General features: G+C 38.4%; 1 protein-coding gene across 1 annotated transcript; it reads left to right on the forward strand.

Annotated features, from left to right (window-relative positions):
- The first annotated feature begins 1527 nt into the window (after positions 1-1527).
- Positions 1528-16609, forward strand: TBC1D7 (TBC1 domain family member 7). The gene is made up of 8 exons (XM_088521751.1): positions 1528-1568; positions 1988-2133; positions 2693-2773; positions 6381-6568; positions 7989-8126; positions 9658-9803; positions 15532-15661; positions 16342-16609. Exons 2-8 carry the CDS (start codon positions 2022-2024, stop codon positions 16426-16428), a joined length of 882 nt encoding a protein of 293 aa, XP_088377877.1. The 5' UTR covers positions 1528-1568; positions 1988-2021; the 3' UTR covers positions 16429-16609.
- The last annotated feature ends 592 nt before the right edge of the window (positions 16610-17201 follow it).

Below are 17201 nucleotides of genomic sequence, written 5' to 3' on the forward strand. Positions count from 1 at the left end.
AGAGATACTGCTCTCTTCTCTCTGTGTGTAGCTCCTGGCACGCCTAAAACCGTATTATGGGGGAAGAGCAAGAGGGTGACACCAGCTGTCGCCGCCCTGCAGCACCTGACACGGGATTAGCCCCAAAGCAGCACAAGCAACAACCCCGCCCTATGAGGGCACGGCGACCGTTGCGCGCACGACCGTTAAGGCCCAACGGCCGCACGCTCCGCCCCGCTGTGGCGGCGGGGCGGGTCTGCGCCTGCGCCGTGCGCGCGGGGCCGGGGGCGGCGGGGAGGCCGCAGTGCGCGGAAGGAGAGTGAGTGACCCGCGCGCCGGGGCGCGGGGCTGCGCCGCGGGTACCTGCACCCCCAGCTTGTCCTCTCCGGTTTATAGGCAAGATGCGCAAGGATCGGAGCGTCGGCTCTTTGCCTGACAAAGGAAATGCATTTCTAAAATCGGAGATGCGCCGAAACTGCTTCCCCCTTCCTCTTTATTTTATTTTTTTAAACTGCTAAGTAAATGAAATATAATGCCGATGTAGTATTGTTTATACTGATTAAATCAGCATTCCTTTATCATATTCTATGTCGCTGTCTTTTAAGTGTCATTTGTCTCTGTTTGGTGACTCTTAATCTTGCTTTCTGCAAACACCAGTGGTTAAATGCAGCCCAAACAGTGCCCATTAGCTAAAAATATTTATATATATATTTATCTATCTATCTCAGAATAGTTGAATGTCTAGCATCTGAGTTCTGCTTACAGACATTTCTGTTCTGTAATAGTAAACACCATGATAACTGGACCATTAAATGCATGTTGTATATATATGCATTTATCGCAATCATTTTCATAGATTCCATAGAATGGAGTGTTCTCTAAGTAATACATTTTCCCTTGTGTTTAAGTTAGTGTTTGAGCAAACTGAGATGGTGATACTTCAGTCCTCTGTTGCTGTATGTTTTTCTGGCTGATCTTGGCCCTTATCATTCCAAGCTCTGAAAAATGACTTAATTTGAAACACAAATAGGCCTAGTGGATGCGCAAAGTTAAGTATATGTATTAGAAAAAATGAGGCCTTTATTTATATGTGCAAATGCTTTGTGCCTGTTTATACTTTGGCTTAGCAAGGAACAGGCTAATTTCACTAGGAAAGTTTTTTTTGTGCACAATTGCTCATTAGCCCAAACACACTAATTATTTTTCTTCACGTTTTGTTTCTATAACTCTTATCATTAAGATTATTTCTAGCACTTTGGGTTGTGAAGTGGAAGTTTCTCATATGTGCAAGCTTGAAAGCATGACAGAATTGGTGTTTAGAAGGTTGAACTGAGTTGTAATGGAAAATGCCTGTTATGAAAAGCAAAGTTCTTACTGCAGTTTATTCTTGTTTCCAGTACATTGATGAGAGCTTTTTATCTTTCAGTATTAGAATGACGAGCTCAGGACTGGCTGACACAAAGTGTGGTGATGGCATGAATGTTTAATTCAAGACTGCAACTTAAGAGCAAAACCGCACGTCTTACCTTATTCGTTCCTGTCACCCCTCTTCTGCTAAGCCCAACATTGGCTTGCCCTTAACTTGCCCGGTGAGTGTGAAATCCAGTGACTTAATGTGTCTGGTTAACAGTTGTACTTAACTAGGGTTGTAGTAGCCAAAATTTTCTCGGTGTCTTAGCTGCGTATGTTGATCATGAAGTATATGACCTCACATAAAATTCCACGTGTCTCTTCAGCTTTTTTTTTTTTTTTTTTTTGGAAAAAAAAATTAAAGGAGCGGTGTGCTACTGAAAGAAGAAACAAACAAACATGTATTTGTTTAGGCCTTGTTTAGTTCCAGCTTTTTATTATATGGTAGTATATTGTAGAATATGCTACTAAAAAAAAATCTTGGAAGATTTTCCATTCTGGTTTTATTAATACCATAGAGGCATTGGAAATCCCTTCTTACTAGTGTGCAGAAGTACTTGACTTCAGTATAGTATGAATGTATTCTTGTAACTTGTAGGGGTAACTATATTTTTCCTCCAAGTGAATCGATCATGGCTGATGACTCTCAGAGAAACTTCCGGTCAGTGTATTATGAAAAAGTGGGATTTCGTGGAGTTGAAGAAAAAAAGTCACTGGAAATTCTCTTAAAAGATGATCGTTTAGGCAAGTTGATTTTACTATTTTCTGTATTATTTTGGAGGATTTTTTTCCACTTTTTTTTTTTGAATTCTAAATGGTTTACTGCTCCTGTGCTTAGTATTCATTAAAGTTTTGTATCTTTTACCACTAATTTCTCTGTTAATACTGCTTGTCACACCTGTAAGATATTTTAGTCAATCCTTTGAGTTTCAAAAACCCAAGAATCTGATTTTTAAATCTGATTTTAGCTCTGTCTGCTTGTTTGATTATTTTTTTATTCTCTCATCCTTTATTCAAGGAAGGCGTAAAGGATGAGAGATACCATATAGGATAGCAATAGTTTTATTGTAAATCAAGTCAAAATATATGTAGTTTTCAAAAAAAATACTGCTGCATTTTATATGGCACACTTTATTCTGAACTGAAATGATAGAGGTGCTTATTTTATGTATGATCGAAGTGTAAATGTCTCTCTGCAAGTAAGGATTTTTCAGACTGATGAAGCAGAGTCTGATAACAATATTTCCAATTTCCTTTAATGCTTATTTTCCTTCCATGCTTATTTTCTTTTGTTTCTCTGCAGATATTGAGAAGCTTTGTACCTTTAGTCAAAGGTTTCCTCTCCCATCCATGTACCGTATACTGGTGTGGAAGGTGCTTTTAGGTATGAAACATAATATCTTTGATTCTCTGGGTAGATATTAGTGGGTTTTGTTGTTGTTGTTGTTGTTGTTTTTAAGTTTTTAAGAGCGTTAATCATCTGTAATGTTTGTAATCATTTGTCTAGTTATACCTATTTAGCCTCCTCTTGCATCCGCCTTATTTGCACAACAGTGATTATAAAACTGAATATACTGTGCATACTTTCTTTTGCAGAGGCACACACACAAGTTTCTGTTTAGCTCTAACATTATCTGAGTTTGGTTATAAAGTTCATTTATAAAACAGATTTAAAAGATGGATGTATGAAAGTAACTGACAACTGATTTTTTTTCCTAAAGCCAAGGAAAACTTTGTTTAAGTTGTGATTAAACTTAAGAAACTGAGCATTAATATGGAAATAAATATTTGTTCTGAGGAGAAGCTTGTATTCTAAAAGATTTTGGCTTGAGGATTTGTTTTGATTTTGCTTGTAGCTTTACATGGTATTCACCATTAAAGAAGTCAGGAGACCAAAGATAAATACAGTATCCCAGAAACCATAAATGGGTTGAATTCTTTGTGTTGAAATGAATTACTTGGATGACTAATTCACAATGTACTAATGCAAGTACTAACGGAAAGTACTTTGCAAGTACTTTGCAGGTAATTAGTTGAATAGGTTGGACATACTAAACTGTGTGGAAAAGCCACTTGGAGATGGAACAGATTGTGGAAAGTTCAAGAACTTCTAACTCTTAAGAGGTTTTTGCAGAAGTTTTCCTTAGATTTGCTGTCTGTAAAGAAACTGCCAGAGTGAGCGAGAGGCTGATTTTATGACTAAATCTCTGGAATAGGATTCTGACCAAGCTACTGGTGCTTGAGCATCATGCAGCATTTCAAAAGCTTGAGTAGCACCCGTGCCAAGCTTGTGTTACCTGGACGCTGCTCACAGAGAGGGTACTCATTGTCTGAGGTGCTCTTTGATCAGCCTCAGCCGGCAGGTCGTCTTGGAAGCTGTGTCTGCTCCCATCTGTGAACTCTCACTTCTCCCTAGGAAACGTGATGCAGGTCTCATGGACATTGTGAAGACCTTGGCATGTGACTCATAGAGTCAGGAAGATTGGCCACTCTTGCCTCAGGTTATTGAGCAGTTTAAAAAACGTTTTTCCTCCATTGCCCTATATTTATCTATCTTAGGCTCTGTTATGGTTTTAGACAATTAACAGGGAAATGTCTGTCCTCTGTCTTAGTTGAATTTGAAACAAATTTTAAATGAATCTTCCCCTCTTTCCCTCCCGTTTTTCTAAGCTATCTTTTAAACTGTCATTTGGCTTTATATTCCTGCATATTTGGATGTGTAAGCCTTTTGGGGAGAGATGGTAAATGAACAATGCATGGGAAGTGCAAGATCTAAATTAAAAGCTCTATCTTTTTGATATTGATCCTTGAACTAACAAAGTAACTCCACCTGATAAAAGCCTGAGCAATAAGATAACACATTTTAGTATGAGAAAAATATCTTGTAGGCTGGGCCTTATTGTAGTAGTAAGCATCTTTATTAACAGGAGGAAATATAGTGTACGTGATCTGGACAGTAACTTACTGCGGGAGCCTTTGACCAAGAATGTAATGGCAAGAGAAAAGTCTCTTGGCAAGCTTGTAGGGGAACAGTGTTTATTGGCTATTTTAAATATAATGAATCATATAAGCTTAACACAAAACAGTGTTATTCAGGTTGGGTCCTTCTGAGTTACTTGTGTAAAAAGTTATACTGATGTCTGAGTACACAAAAAAACAGCAGAGAGATTTTCAAAGCTTTTTTTGGATTTGATTTTTTGTTGATTGATATTTTAAAACCTGACAGACTGTTTTATTTGAAGTACATGAAACATCATGGTGTAGTGCGTTAATCTGTTATTCTGTGCACGCTTTGAGTGAACATAGATAAAAACTAGAAGGATTTTTCTTATACTGCATTGTAGTGGTAGCACTCATTGGAAAATCTGTCAGAATAGTGGCGCAGAGTATCTTTCCGTAAATAATTAGAACAACAACCCTGCAACATTTCTCCTCTAAATAACGTTTAGCAAAAAATAAAGTGTAAAGAATAGGATTCCATCCTGTCAGCAGTATCAACCTAGTACCATAACCGGTCTTGATACTGTTCCAGGTTTCATGGTACGTGAGCAATGTCTCTTTTCAGCTTCCTGTTCAAGTATGACACATCATGGTGTGCAGGCTGCCCTAAAAAGTCTTTGGGCCTCTCTGCGTTGTTAAGCTTCTTTTTCTTCTATTTTTTTTTTTCTCCTGTCTGCCTAAGGTAGTCTTCTCTATTTACACAATATTTAAGCAGTTGGCAATATGTATGTGCATACTTATGTTGACTGTTTTTGCATCGTATCAAAATGGCTTGATTTGCTCCAGCTTTTGCAGTGCAGCTTTTGCAGTGCTTGTTACTAAAACAGAGCAATTCTGTGGTTTAACACTTGGTAACAACTTTTTTTTTTTATTTTTCTTTTAATGAGAAATGAAAACAGCAGGTAGCCTGTTTCATTTTGTTCTCCATTTCTACAACAGAAAAATTTCTGCTCCATTACTGATGTGGCAGTGGCTTTATTTTATTTTATTTTGCTTTGGTGTCTGCAAGATCTTGTTGAAGCCAGTGACAGTTTTGTTGTGAACAGTAGTGCATACTGAGATTGAGTCTTGAGTGAAGGGAAGTATGAAGTGAAATGTTCAGCAACATTCCTCTGGGTATCAGAGAGAGTTAAATTTTCTCTATCTTTTATGCTGAATTTTATAATCTTCTTTTCTCATACGAAAGTAGAAAAATGACAGGCATTTGGCACATTTGTGTTGTGTTGAGAAGGTTAAAAGCCTTAACTGGCAAAGTGTTGGGGTGATATTTAGGTTTTAATCTATAATCGATTTAACTGATGTGATCAATTTTCCTTTGATTTTTTTTTAATGAATTAATCCCTATGATATTATGCCAGGAGTGTTCCAGTAGAGATCTAATAATAAATTAAGTAATAAGACTGAGGTATTCCTTGGACATCTTGTTGGATATGTAGAATGTGAGAACAGAAACAGCTAAGGTATCCACTGTATTTTCAAAATGAAAAGAAGCTAGGCAGAAATACCCCAGTAGTACTATGTTTTAAAAGCTACAGGTAAGTAAAAAGTGGCAAGTAAGATTCACAATTTAAGAATAAAGTAAATTTGTTAAAGAGGGAAGATAAACGAATTAAATCATTATCCTTCTATTCCAACAATGACATTTCTTATCAGTATATTAATATAGTAGATGAAAGAACTACTGTTCAGTTGCACTAAACCTCATAGAAGAGCTCGAGAAACAAAAAGTAGATTTTCCGTGTGCTCAGTTAACATGTTAAATTTGTTTTTATGAATCTAACACTAATGTGTTTTCTTGGTCCACTGAGTTCTGATATTGTATGATTTTTATCTCTCTATTCTTTAACAAAGCTTCTACAAGAAGTGCAGTGCCAGGACGTGCATTTTTGTAGACTGGGATTGTATTAGGAATTGAAATCAGGCAAATTTCTTAGGGAATTTGAATGCACTCTTTTTTCTCTTTACTATTTTTTTCTTTTTCCTTTTTTTAGGGATTATTCCTCCTCACCATGAATCTCATGCTTTGGTGATGAAATACCGGAGTGAGCAGTACTGGGATGTGCACCATGCTCTCCGTATAATTCGTTTTATCAATGATTCTACCCCACAGGTAGATGTTTTCCTCCGGATACATCAGTTGGAATCAGGAAAATTGCCTCGAAACTCAGCTTTTCCTTTGGTCAGTTGTCACTTTATTTTTTTTTTAATAATTCTAAAATAATTTTAATTTTAGTTAGCATCATAGTTAAACCCTTTGAAAAATTGAGCTGTAAGTAGCAGAACGGATATACTTAGATAAATTAAGGTAGATGCAAAACAGAGAAAAACTACTATGAAATAAGCGATTTTAGTTAAAGTGTTTTTTTCTTTTTGTTTTTCTGATACTTAGATGAGGTTTTATGCCTTAAAATGTCTTTTGTGTATTTCTTGTGTATCTTGCTATACCTCAGACCTTTTGTACTCTGGTTTTTACTGTAATTTCTTTATGGCACTGAAATAAAAATGACATAGTCTTACGGAAGCTTGTAGATGCTTAAATGGCCTGGAGCAATGATAGTTCTGAATTGACAGAAGCAGCAATTTAGTGAAAATTACATCCTATTTCTGAATTGTCTGTTTTTAAATGTAGACTTTAATGAATTGGCCTTTTCTGCTAGTCTGTCTGATCTAGAGTCCTGTAAAGTACAGCATGTACTTTACAGTACCCTCAAATATAGGTAAAACAAGTCTATAGTGTGATGATAACAGCAATGTGTGGATCCCTTGTATGAGCATCTGTAATAAAGGAGGTGATGAAAAGCCGTGGGGCTTCTTGATGTGGGTTTTGCTCGCCCCTTATTTAATGTTCACTCATCTATGTTAAATCTAGCCCTGTTTATGCTATTTTTCATCTGTAATAACTAAATTTGATAAAAGAACTTGCGTAATATTTTTATGTTGACTAGTGATGGGCTGTTGCATCCTTTTTTTGTGCAATTGTTTGTACTAGATCGTGGGCTTGCTTGCTTTTCTAATGAGCTATTTCACTGTTATAAAGAGTGTATCCCGGACAGATCCAGTTAGCCAGCTATGCTTGATGGGCTGCCGAGGTGCCTTTTTTTTTTTTTTTCCTTGTTATGCCAGCCAGTTTGCAGTGCAGCCACTGTCCTCTTAAACTCGGAGACTGCTAGATAGTTATGCAGATGTGCCTCTGTGGAGGTAGAGGTAAGAATAAGTGTGGTTTAGGCAGGCTGGTACTTGTGGTAGGAAAGGATGCCACCTGGTGAGAAGATGACAGTGTGACGGTCACAAACCCGTAGTGTTTTACTGTGAGACCAAGACAGTCATCTTTGGAATCAGTATTCATTTGGCTCCAGAAAGATGCTTATCTCAAACCAAATAATTTTCTTTTTGATTTAAAAAAAAAAGACATGTTTGTCTTTTCTGCTTTAACAGGTATCTGTTGCCCAGTGCTTTGTTTGTGGATGTTAGAATGGTTATTGTCTGTGGATGTTGATTCTGCCTTGTTTTTTTTTTCCCAAATAGAATGGAAAAGAAATACAACAATAATTTAAATCAAACAATTCAGTACTTCTATATTCACCTTTTTGCTTTCCCAGGAACCAGAAGATGAAGTGTTTCTTGCCATTGCTAAGGCGATGGAGGAAATGGTGAAGGATCCTATAGAGTGCTACTGGCTAGTTAGTTGCTTTGTGAATCAGCTGAATAGCAAGCACAAAGACTCATTGCAGCAGCTGGTAAGAAATTCTTTCTGTTTGTTTTGAGAATAGAGATAGAGATGGGGAGGAAGAAGTCAACCACCATTGTTGAGGATTTTGAAAGTTACAGTGCCTGGGTGCTAAGCAGAGTGTCAGAAGTGGTGTCTCCTGGATCCTGCTTTGCCAGCAGTTTTGAGAAAATGGGAGTAGTGCTCTTGCATTGTAATTTGTACTGTTCTGTAGGATGCTTTGTCTACTCTAGCATTAGAAATTGTTTCCTACACTGCACATCTTTTTGAAATTTAACTGTTTTGTTTAATTAAACTTTTTAGGATGTGTCTCTGGCTTCCATATGCTCATTGTGTTGTAGTGAGACAAAGCACAATTGTATTACTTTGTAAATCGATGCAGCGGTACTTGACATCTTTAGAAAAATAGTATTTTACAAATTAAGTTCCCGTAGTGTTACTGTTTTGTACCTTTTTAGGAAAATGCGTACTTATAAAATCTGCTTCATTTATGTAAAGGGTCTTGTAATTCTTCAAATACTATTAAAGACAAGAAATCTTTTAGTTAGCAACATCCACTGAGATGAACATACTTGACGATCTGTGGACTAGCAATCATTGGAAAAAGATTCTTTCCAGAATAGTAAGAATAGGTCCTTTGTTTGTTACTCCTTTGGAGCTAAGAAATACTCTTTTAAACCTGCCTGCTATTGCTGCAGCGGTTACATTCAGCTATAGCAATTTCTGTAATTCCTTGTAAAGGGCAGAGGAGTATTTCTGAAGAATGTACTGTTGTTACAAAGGGATGCCAAGTGTCTCCTTCTCTAGTTCTATGTTATAACACATACCTTGTACCAAGACTCTGGATAGTAGAATATGGACAAAGGAATTTTTTTCCTTCAACAGCTGAGGTAATTAGCTATTTCTGTAATTATGACAAAAAGGATAAAAAGAATCTTACATTTATGAAAGTGTGTGTGCTGTTACATTAGACTTTAAACACAAAACAAGAATTATACACTTTTATTTTGTAGTCTTATCTTATGCTGTTCTGTTGGCTTTTCTAAATGCTTTGGGTTCTTAAAGAAGAAATCAATGCCCAGCCTTTAATGTATTGCACAGGGATTTACTTTGAGAATTGATTTCCTTGGTTTTGCTGCATAGGTTTCTTCGATGAGTGCTAAGGAGATTAGGTTTGTAGGGAATGAAACTCAGTTTTACTTGTGATGATAGTAGTAATTAGTGCAGGTTTAATCTCTGCATTGCCTTAAGCTCTGAAATATCTTGTTGCCTAGAGAATTCTGCATATATTGAGAGTCCTGCTAGTGGTCAGCAATTTAGGGAATACAGGGAGTGTTTGTTCATTAAAATATCTAATTAACTAGTTGCAAAAATCAGCAACACCTGTATCTTGGGTCAGTTTTTTTGTTAAAATAATCCAAGTTCAGTATTTTAGCATGTGTTTATATGTATTTTTTTTTTAATCCACTGTTTTCCAGTGCGTGTTGGCTATGGAGTGTGCTCTGATATGAATCATCTAAATTTTCCAATTCCTTTCTCAGCCAAAAATTCTGGAGCAGTATTTGAACGTCGAAGATAACAGGCTCCTGATGCATCTGAAAGCATGTTCTGCAATGAGCAAACTTCCTTATCATCTTTGGTTTAAAAAGTGTTTTGCAGGTTGTTTACCTGAGTCCAGTTTACAGAGGTAAGTTTTCTTTCTTTTTTTTTCTTTTTTTTTTTTTTCCACCTTTAGGTTTGTACTTGCTTAGTAGCACACAGTGGTACTCTGGTAGTCCCAGCTTCTTGTTACTACCAACACGTGAGCTCCCCTCACTTCATTTGTAATATTATGGAATTGACTCAAAAATAATGTTGATTTGGAAAGGACAAAATCAGATTCAGTTCTACTTGTATGGATGCAAGATAATCTGTGTGTTATCATTTCTGATATTGGAATTAAAAAAGAATGAAGTTAAATGTAGCAGGTGATTCTGTTAAGCATTCAGTCCTCTTAGGGTTTAAAACTCCCAAATTCCTATTTAGGGATAGAGAGCTGCATGTAGTGAGTTTTCAAGCTTTTTAACTGAGATCCTTGCTTAGGGATTATACTTTATTATCAGATTTAAAAAGATTTGGGGGAATGTATTAAGACAGGTTCAGTATTGCAATATTTATGAAATAATAGTGCATTTTAGGAGGGTTCTGTGGTTGAAAATTGGCTGTCTGGCTTTTCAAATGGGAAATTCTCAGTGCAGGGCCTTTGAAATTATGCTTGTATGATTTTTTTAATTCTGCCATCTGAGAACTCGAGGGTAATGGAAAATTCAAGCTAGATGAAGAGCATCCTTTCTGCATTCACAAGGGAGTTGCTGAGAGCAGAGCAGGAGTTGGTTGGAAGGAGAGAATGGTTTTGTTTTCAGTGACCTCTTCAAAATTTGAGAAAGAACAAGAAGATTCAGGGGAAGTTTCAGCTGTCTTCTAGAATATTTTGTTTGCCCTTGTGAAAATAAGAGATTTTCAGAGAACAGCTTTAAGATTAGCCATCGCACTCTCCAGTCTTGGCATTACCCTGTGGTGCTTGTTACAGCAGGTCAGTCTTGCTGAGCACATGAGGGGCTATAAAATAATCAAGTACAGGTGGGTAGTGATTGGTGGGTGTTTTTCAATCCTTAGTTTTGTGAGTACAGTAGCCCTGTATAAAATGTTTGTTACATCCCTAAAAGCAATTGAATGACTTACGATTTGCCTGCACCCCTCATATTTATATTTGAAGGATAATTTTATTATTAATCAGTATATTGACTCAATATAAAATATTATCTAGCTGTACTGCTTATGATATTTTGAAAATTAAAAGTATTTTGCATAAAAAATGTTAAAATACTCATTTTTTTCTATCACTGGAAGAAAATTTCATTGTGATAGAGCTTCAAACAGCACTGCAATCCCACTTCCCAACAGTTTTGATATGGGAAAATGCTAAAAGTGCACTTGCCCTTGTCCGTTTAGGTTTCTGCATTATTCAGTTGCAATCATAATGGCTCATTTGCTAAGGAAGTAACATACTTTATGGGCAGCATGTGACAGATGAACTTAATTAATGCTTGAAGATTGCTTGGTTTAGAATCTAGAAGCCCAAATGCTTATCTGAAATGTAGCCAAATGGCAGTACTGGAACCGCCGAGAACTAAAAACACGTCTCCAATTCTCCTGTGAGTTTTACTTTCTGTGTTGGTCAAGTGAGAGGTAATCTGAGCTCAGTCTGTTGTGGTTTAATTTATCATATGTGTTAACACTGCTTTTCATAGATAGCTTGTCGCCTTGACTAAATCATAGTGTTCTCTGACAGGTAGCTAAATATAAATGACATCTTTTCCTTTCTGTCTTTATTTTTTTTTTTGTACTCTAACTTACAAGATTTGTGCAGGCTGTGCAGAAGTTTTATCCCTAACAGTGAGATGAAGTATGCATGATACCCATTTTATTCCTGACATGCATTTTTTTTTCAGTAGAAGTACTGTTTTATATTGCACTTCTAGTGGTAATGTAGGTAAAATTTGTTTATCAGTTTAATCTAAATTAATTTGAAAAACTTTGATAAACCACTGTCATGTAGAAACATTTTCTTTTGGTCTTGTACGAAACCTCTGTTTTGCTAATGCCCTTGGTGTATCATGCAGCAATGTTCTTCAGCAAACTTCTTAGAGCTTCCACTTGCAGTGGCCTGAGGGAAAATAATTCCTCAAGGCTCTGTATCCAGCCTGGAATATAGACCTGGTGCTTCCTGGAACACGAGCCTGCCTGCAGCACAGGCTTGCGAGGGGCAGCAAGCCCATCCCTGAAAAAGTGAGGGAGTTGGATCACCGCTCTTGTTTGTGCTCCCCGTGCTCGGCACGTTTTGGTGAGCGCCGTGTGTGGGGAGCTGCCAACAGCGCCGTGCGGGCAGAGCCCTGCTGTTGAGCCCCGCTCTCCCGCTTGGGCCTTCAGTTGCACGAGCAAAATTGCCCTTTCCTTCCTCCTTTATTCCAGCCCTGTCACCCAGGTGTTCCACCTACAGCAGAAGTAGTGCAGCTTCACAGATACCGCTGTGTATGAACTGTGGCCGTTTTTATGGCCCAGTGTTGCCAGTGATGTATTGCCTCCTTGGGTAACATTGTTTGTAGTTTGAAGTGGAGGCTTGAGCAGGGATGCAGCGAGCTTTTTAGCCTCTGGTAACTTGTTTGTCCCAGAGTACGTAATAATTCTCCTGAAACTGTGTGACTGCATTTCAAAACTGGCATTGCCTCATGTATTAGTGTATGGCTTGTATAGTTTTGCGACTGTGATCTCTGCGTCCTGCAGGAGTTACATCCCATTGTAAAAATGAGACAACTGTGAGTAGAATTAACAGAAATATGAAGTACTTTAAATTTACTCTGAAATATGAGAGCACAAGTGTGCCTGAGGGCTGCAGCTACAAAGAAACTGAGATGTGTGATTCTTAACTGCTAACTGCCAATCTATTTATGCTGGTGTCACAGCCATGGAATCATCATGGTTGGAAAAGACCTTCAAGATCTCCAAGTCCAACAACACCAAGCCCTTCAACGCCATCCCTGCTAAACCATGTCCCTAAGTTGTTACACTTCTGAGTTGTTACACTTCTGGTGCCTATGAAACACATGGGGTTTTTTATCCAGATTAACTTCTCCAGGAAAATTTTTTAGAACTGAATGGAGACAATCTGCACAGAATGGAACAGAAACTGTGATCTCGGTGCTCTCATCCCTTGCTTAAAACATCTGCCCCTGACTTAACATGAGTGTTGCATTAACAGCAGGCACTTGTGCTGGAGTGCTTGAATAACAAGGGAAGCACTAAGAGCCTTTGTTCCTGTCCTTGTGCGAATTATGTGGCTTTTTAATCACACTGAGACAGGGAATTAAAAGTTAAATTGTAAAAGGAGAAAAAAAAATCTTTTGAACAAGCACAGCCACAGATCCCAGTTTGTAGATGGGCTGCAGGAGTTTTCTGTTACTGTTGTGGTCAGAGAGGTGTCCAGAAAGAGCATGAATAATATCTCTCACAAAGTCTTTCTGCCACAGCTCTTAAAGTTCCAGAACTAAAAATAATACAGAACCACGAAGCTGCCATCTGAGAGATGGTTTCAGCCTGGTCTTGGATAGTTTTTCAGCCCAAGTCAGTTCACTTGGGCCTGAGATCGAGCTCCTGGCTGAATGATGATTTCAGAATTGGTGCAAGCTGTTTTAGCAGAGTATATCCCATTTAATAGTCATAGAAGTTCTGTGGCTAAACTACCAACTGAGGCCTATTCCTCCGATTTCGTTAAGACTCCAGGTCCAGGTGTGGTGTCATGCCAGTTGTTAGGAATGTTTTGGTGATTTTGAGAGAGACTGTGCCCAGTGGAACAGATCGGAAGGGCTAATAGCTGTTCGTTGTGTCTAAGGGATTATATTCTGCTGATATTTTTGTATTCATCATGAATTATATTCTGCTGTTATGGCATATTTATGCCATATTTAACTTCTCAGATGTGGTTGTGCTGTAACTCATCTTTTTAAGTTTTCAGTTGCTTAACCATTTGAAGAGGGTCTTTATTAGGCATGCAAATAAACCTTGTTTCACTTTTTGCACTAGGAAAACTCTCACTTTTACCATAATAGAATAGTTATCACAATTCAGGCTATTAGAACGAGTTTTGATTTATGTATTCTATCTTGTAGGCATTCCATTTCTAAACAGGGTTTTTGTGTGAGACATACCATTGCAAGACTTAGTAGTTGATACTGATTGCACAGACTTAGTAGTTGATATTGTCTTTTATTTACACAGAATCACAGAATGTTTGAGGTTGGAAGGGACCTCTAGAGATCATCTAGTCCAATCCCCCTGTTCCAGCAGGGACACTTAGGGCACGTGGCACAGGGTGGCATCCAAGCAGGTTTTGAAGATCTCAGAATCACTCTTTACCCCCATCTTATTCCTGCTCAGTAGATATTCAGGGGAATGCATGGCAAGGTCACTTACAGTTAGACTTTGTGTGCCTTCTACATATCAAAGCACTGCTTAAGACAAATTTTACAAATACCTAAAAGAATTCAAACATAATTAAAACAAGAAAAATCAAACAGCAGTGCTTCGGAGTGGGCCTACATGCTTTGTTTCCATTCTGAGATAAACGGATGGAATTTGGTAAACGGATGGAATGAGAGAGTTGAATCAAGAAAAATATCCTGAAAAGCAGTAAGAGGAGAAAAAGAAGGAATAAAGAGCAAGGTGAAGGCACCAGGGTGGGGCCCTTCTTGCAGAGAAAACCATGTTTAGACAGACCCTGAGGACAGACATCTGGATGGTAGTGACGGAAATGACCTTGCTACGAAGTAGGAACAGCAACAGCTCTCAAATACTGCAGGAGATGTCCTAAACAAGGACTATGTTTTCCCTCTGATTGCAAAACTCACAATAATTTTACCTCCTTTCAATAATATTTCACAAAAATATTGAAAAAGTTTTGGGGAAATGTTAAGAAAATAAGGGCATTTCTTCTACTCGCCCTGTTTACCCTTGGGCCTAGCCCAGCTGTTTACCCTCAGACCTACTTGCCCTGTTTCCTCTCAGGCTTTCTCACACTGTTTACCCTCAAGCCTGTTTGCCCTGTTACCACACAACTTTCTTTTTAAAACACTTCTTAACACATCTTGACCACAAACCTGAACAGAAACCTTAATAGTTCTATACATGGATGTTATTCAGAAAAATGATTTAGAAAAAGTGGTTTCGCGAAGACTATTCTGGCAAATAATTATGCAGATAAGAGCATTTCAATAATATTTATTGATTCCTCTATTTTGAAACCTGACAGACTGTTTTATTTGAAGTACATGAAACATCATGGTGTAGTGCATTAATCTGTTATTCTGTGCACGCTTTGAGTGAACGTAGATAAAAACTAGAAGGATTTTTCTTATACTGCATTGTAGTGGTAGCACTCATTGGAAAACCTGTCAGAATAGTGGCGCAGAGTATCTTTCTGTAAATAATTAGAACAGCAACCCTGCAACATTTCTCCTCTAAATAACGTTTAGCAAAAAATAAAGTGTAAAGAATAGGATTCCATCCTGTCAGCAGTATCAACCTAGTATCATAACCAGTCTTGATACTGTTCCAGGTTTCATGGTACGTGAGCGATGTCTCTTTTCAGCTTCCTGTTCAAGTATGACGCATCACGGTGTGCAGGCTGCCCTAAAAAGTCTTTGGGCCTCTCTGCGTTGTTAAGCTTCTTTTTCTTCTACTTTTTTTTTTCTTTCTTCTTCTCCTGTCTGCCTAAGGTAGTCTTCTCTATTTATGCAATATTTAAGCAGTTAGCAATATGTATGTGCATACTTATGTTGACTGATTTTGCATCTATCTATCTCTATTTTTTTGTTTTACAGAGTTTGGGACAAAGTTATTAGTGGGTCCTGTAAGATTCTGGTTTTTGTTGCTGTTGAGATATTGCTAACTTTCAAATTGAAGATAATAGCACTGAGTACTGCAGAAAAGATCGCACAGTTCTTGGAAAATGTAAGTACACCTTTGTACTTTGTGTTGCCTTTTATGGTTTATAAAGGTAGGTTGCTGCTTTCTGAAAGGTTTTAGGATTTGGGGGGGGTTATGTTTTAGGATTTATACCATGTCTGCCTTTACAGATCTGACAGTATTTCCTCAGAATACCAAAGAGTTTTTCTGGGAAAGTACATCAGCTGAAATTGCATTTTTTTTCCAGACCTCCTTACAAGGTTCCTTTTTGTTATCTTTCTTGCTCCTTTCTTGTGCACAAGCCTTCAGGCCCTGCGTATGGTTTCTGTGTAGATGTAGGATGGGGCTGTGAACCCGACCTTGAGCTTTTCTTCTCTGGATAGTAATGTGCCTGGCCACAGAGTGTTAGGAGAGTGATGTGACCCAGGTGAGCGAGGTTAGAAATGTCTGTGGTCCCAGATGGCCCATGTGAGTTCTGGCAGCACGTAGGTGGTGAAGTGTGACCTGCCTGGTGGTGCTTTTACCTGATTATTTTAAGTAAAGGTTTTGTGTAGGGGGAGGACAGTGCTGCACCAGCCTAAAACCTCTGGGTAGCGTGGAGTGTGCAGGCCTGAGCGATGGGGAGAGGGGATAAAACTGAAATTAGAACTTCAAAATGTTTTATTTGAAACCAACGGTCCAGATAAAGTACCCGTGACAAGACGGCTTCTCCCCATCTGTTATAGATCCCTCAAGATAACACGGATGCCATTGTCAGCAAAGCTGTCGATCTGTGGCGCACGCACTGTGGGACTCCAGCACACTCCGCCTGAGAAACCTCTCGGCTCCCGATGGTTGGGAAAAGGCGACTTCGGAAAGGTCTCCTGGGACCTCTTGGCCCCCAGCATGGTGTTGTGCTCCCTGTTTCCTGTTTTCCATAAAGATGCCGTTAGAGCATTTCATGGCATAGTTACCAACGTGTAAATATTTTGCAATAAATATGGATGAGATGAAGGTAATCTAGTAGTGGTGTGATCACATGCAGACTGTTTCTCTGCGAGCCACTTGCAGTATTCTGTTTGCACAGTGTGATTTAAGGCTTTTAGAGAACTAAGTATAACTCTCAAAGTCCTTAAAAAATATTTTCTTCCTACCCATCCACCAGCTCTCACTCTGTGGAAGTTGAAGATGCTGTAAGAAGATGGATGGGTTTGATTCATGGTGGAGGTCAATTTAAATGCTAGTATTTGCAAACTGTGAGAAGGGTTCTCCCATCTCTTAAGTGTGTAGTCACTGCTAAAATTGTAGGGTTTACTGCAGGAGGAGTCTTTGGGATGAGTGGATGTTTGGACACTGGATGCACTGAGGAATTACTATTTGGAAATAAAATTGTTACTTCTGCTTCTGAAATAGGCACCTCACTCACCTGCAGAACTTGCAACCTTCCCCTGCTGTGTAATGGGAAAATGAGTGTGGCCAAGGAGTCCTCTTCTCCCTTGGGTTCTTGGAGTGTTCATAAGGATGATGCCCTCTTTTACAATCGTGCTTCTTTTTGGAAGTGCCCCTCTTTCTGGCTCAGCTGTGGCCATGCTAGCTGCAAACAACA

The sequence above is a fragment of the Tinamus guttatus genome, unplaced genomic scaffold (genome assembly GCF_059628265.1).
Source record: "Tinamus guttatus ecotype Peru unplaced genomic scaffold, ASM5962826v1 Tinamus_guttatus_pri_ptg000131l, whole genome shotgun sequence".
Classification (NCBI taxonomy): domain Eukaryota; kingdom Metazoa; phylum Chordata; class Aves; order Tinamiformes; family Tinamidae; genus Tinamus; species Tinamus guttatus.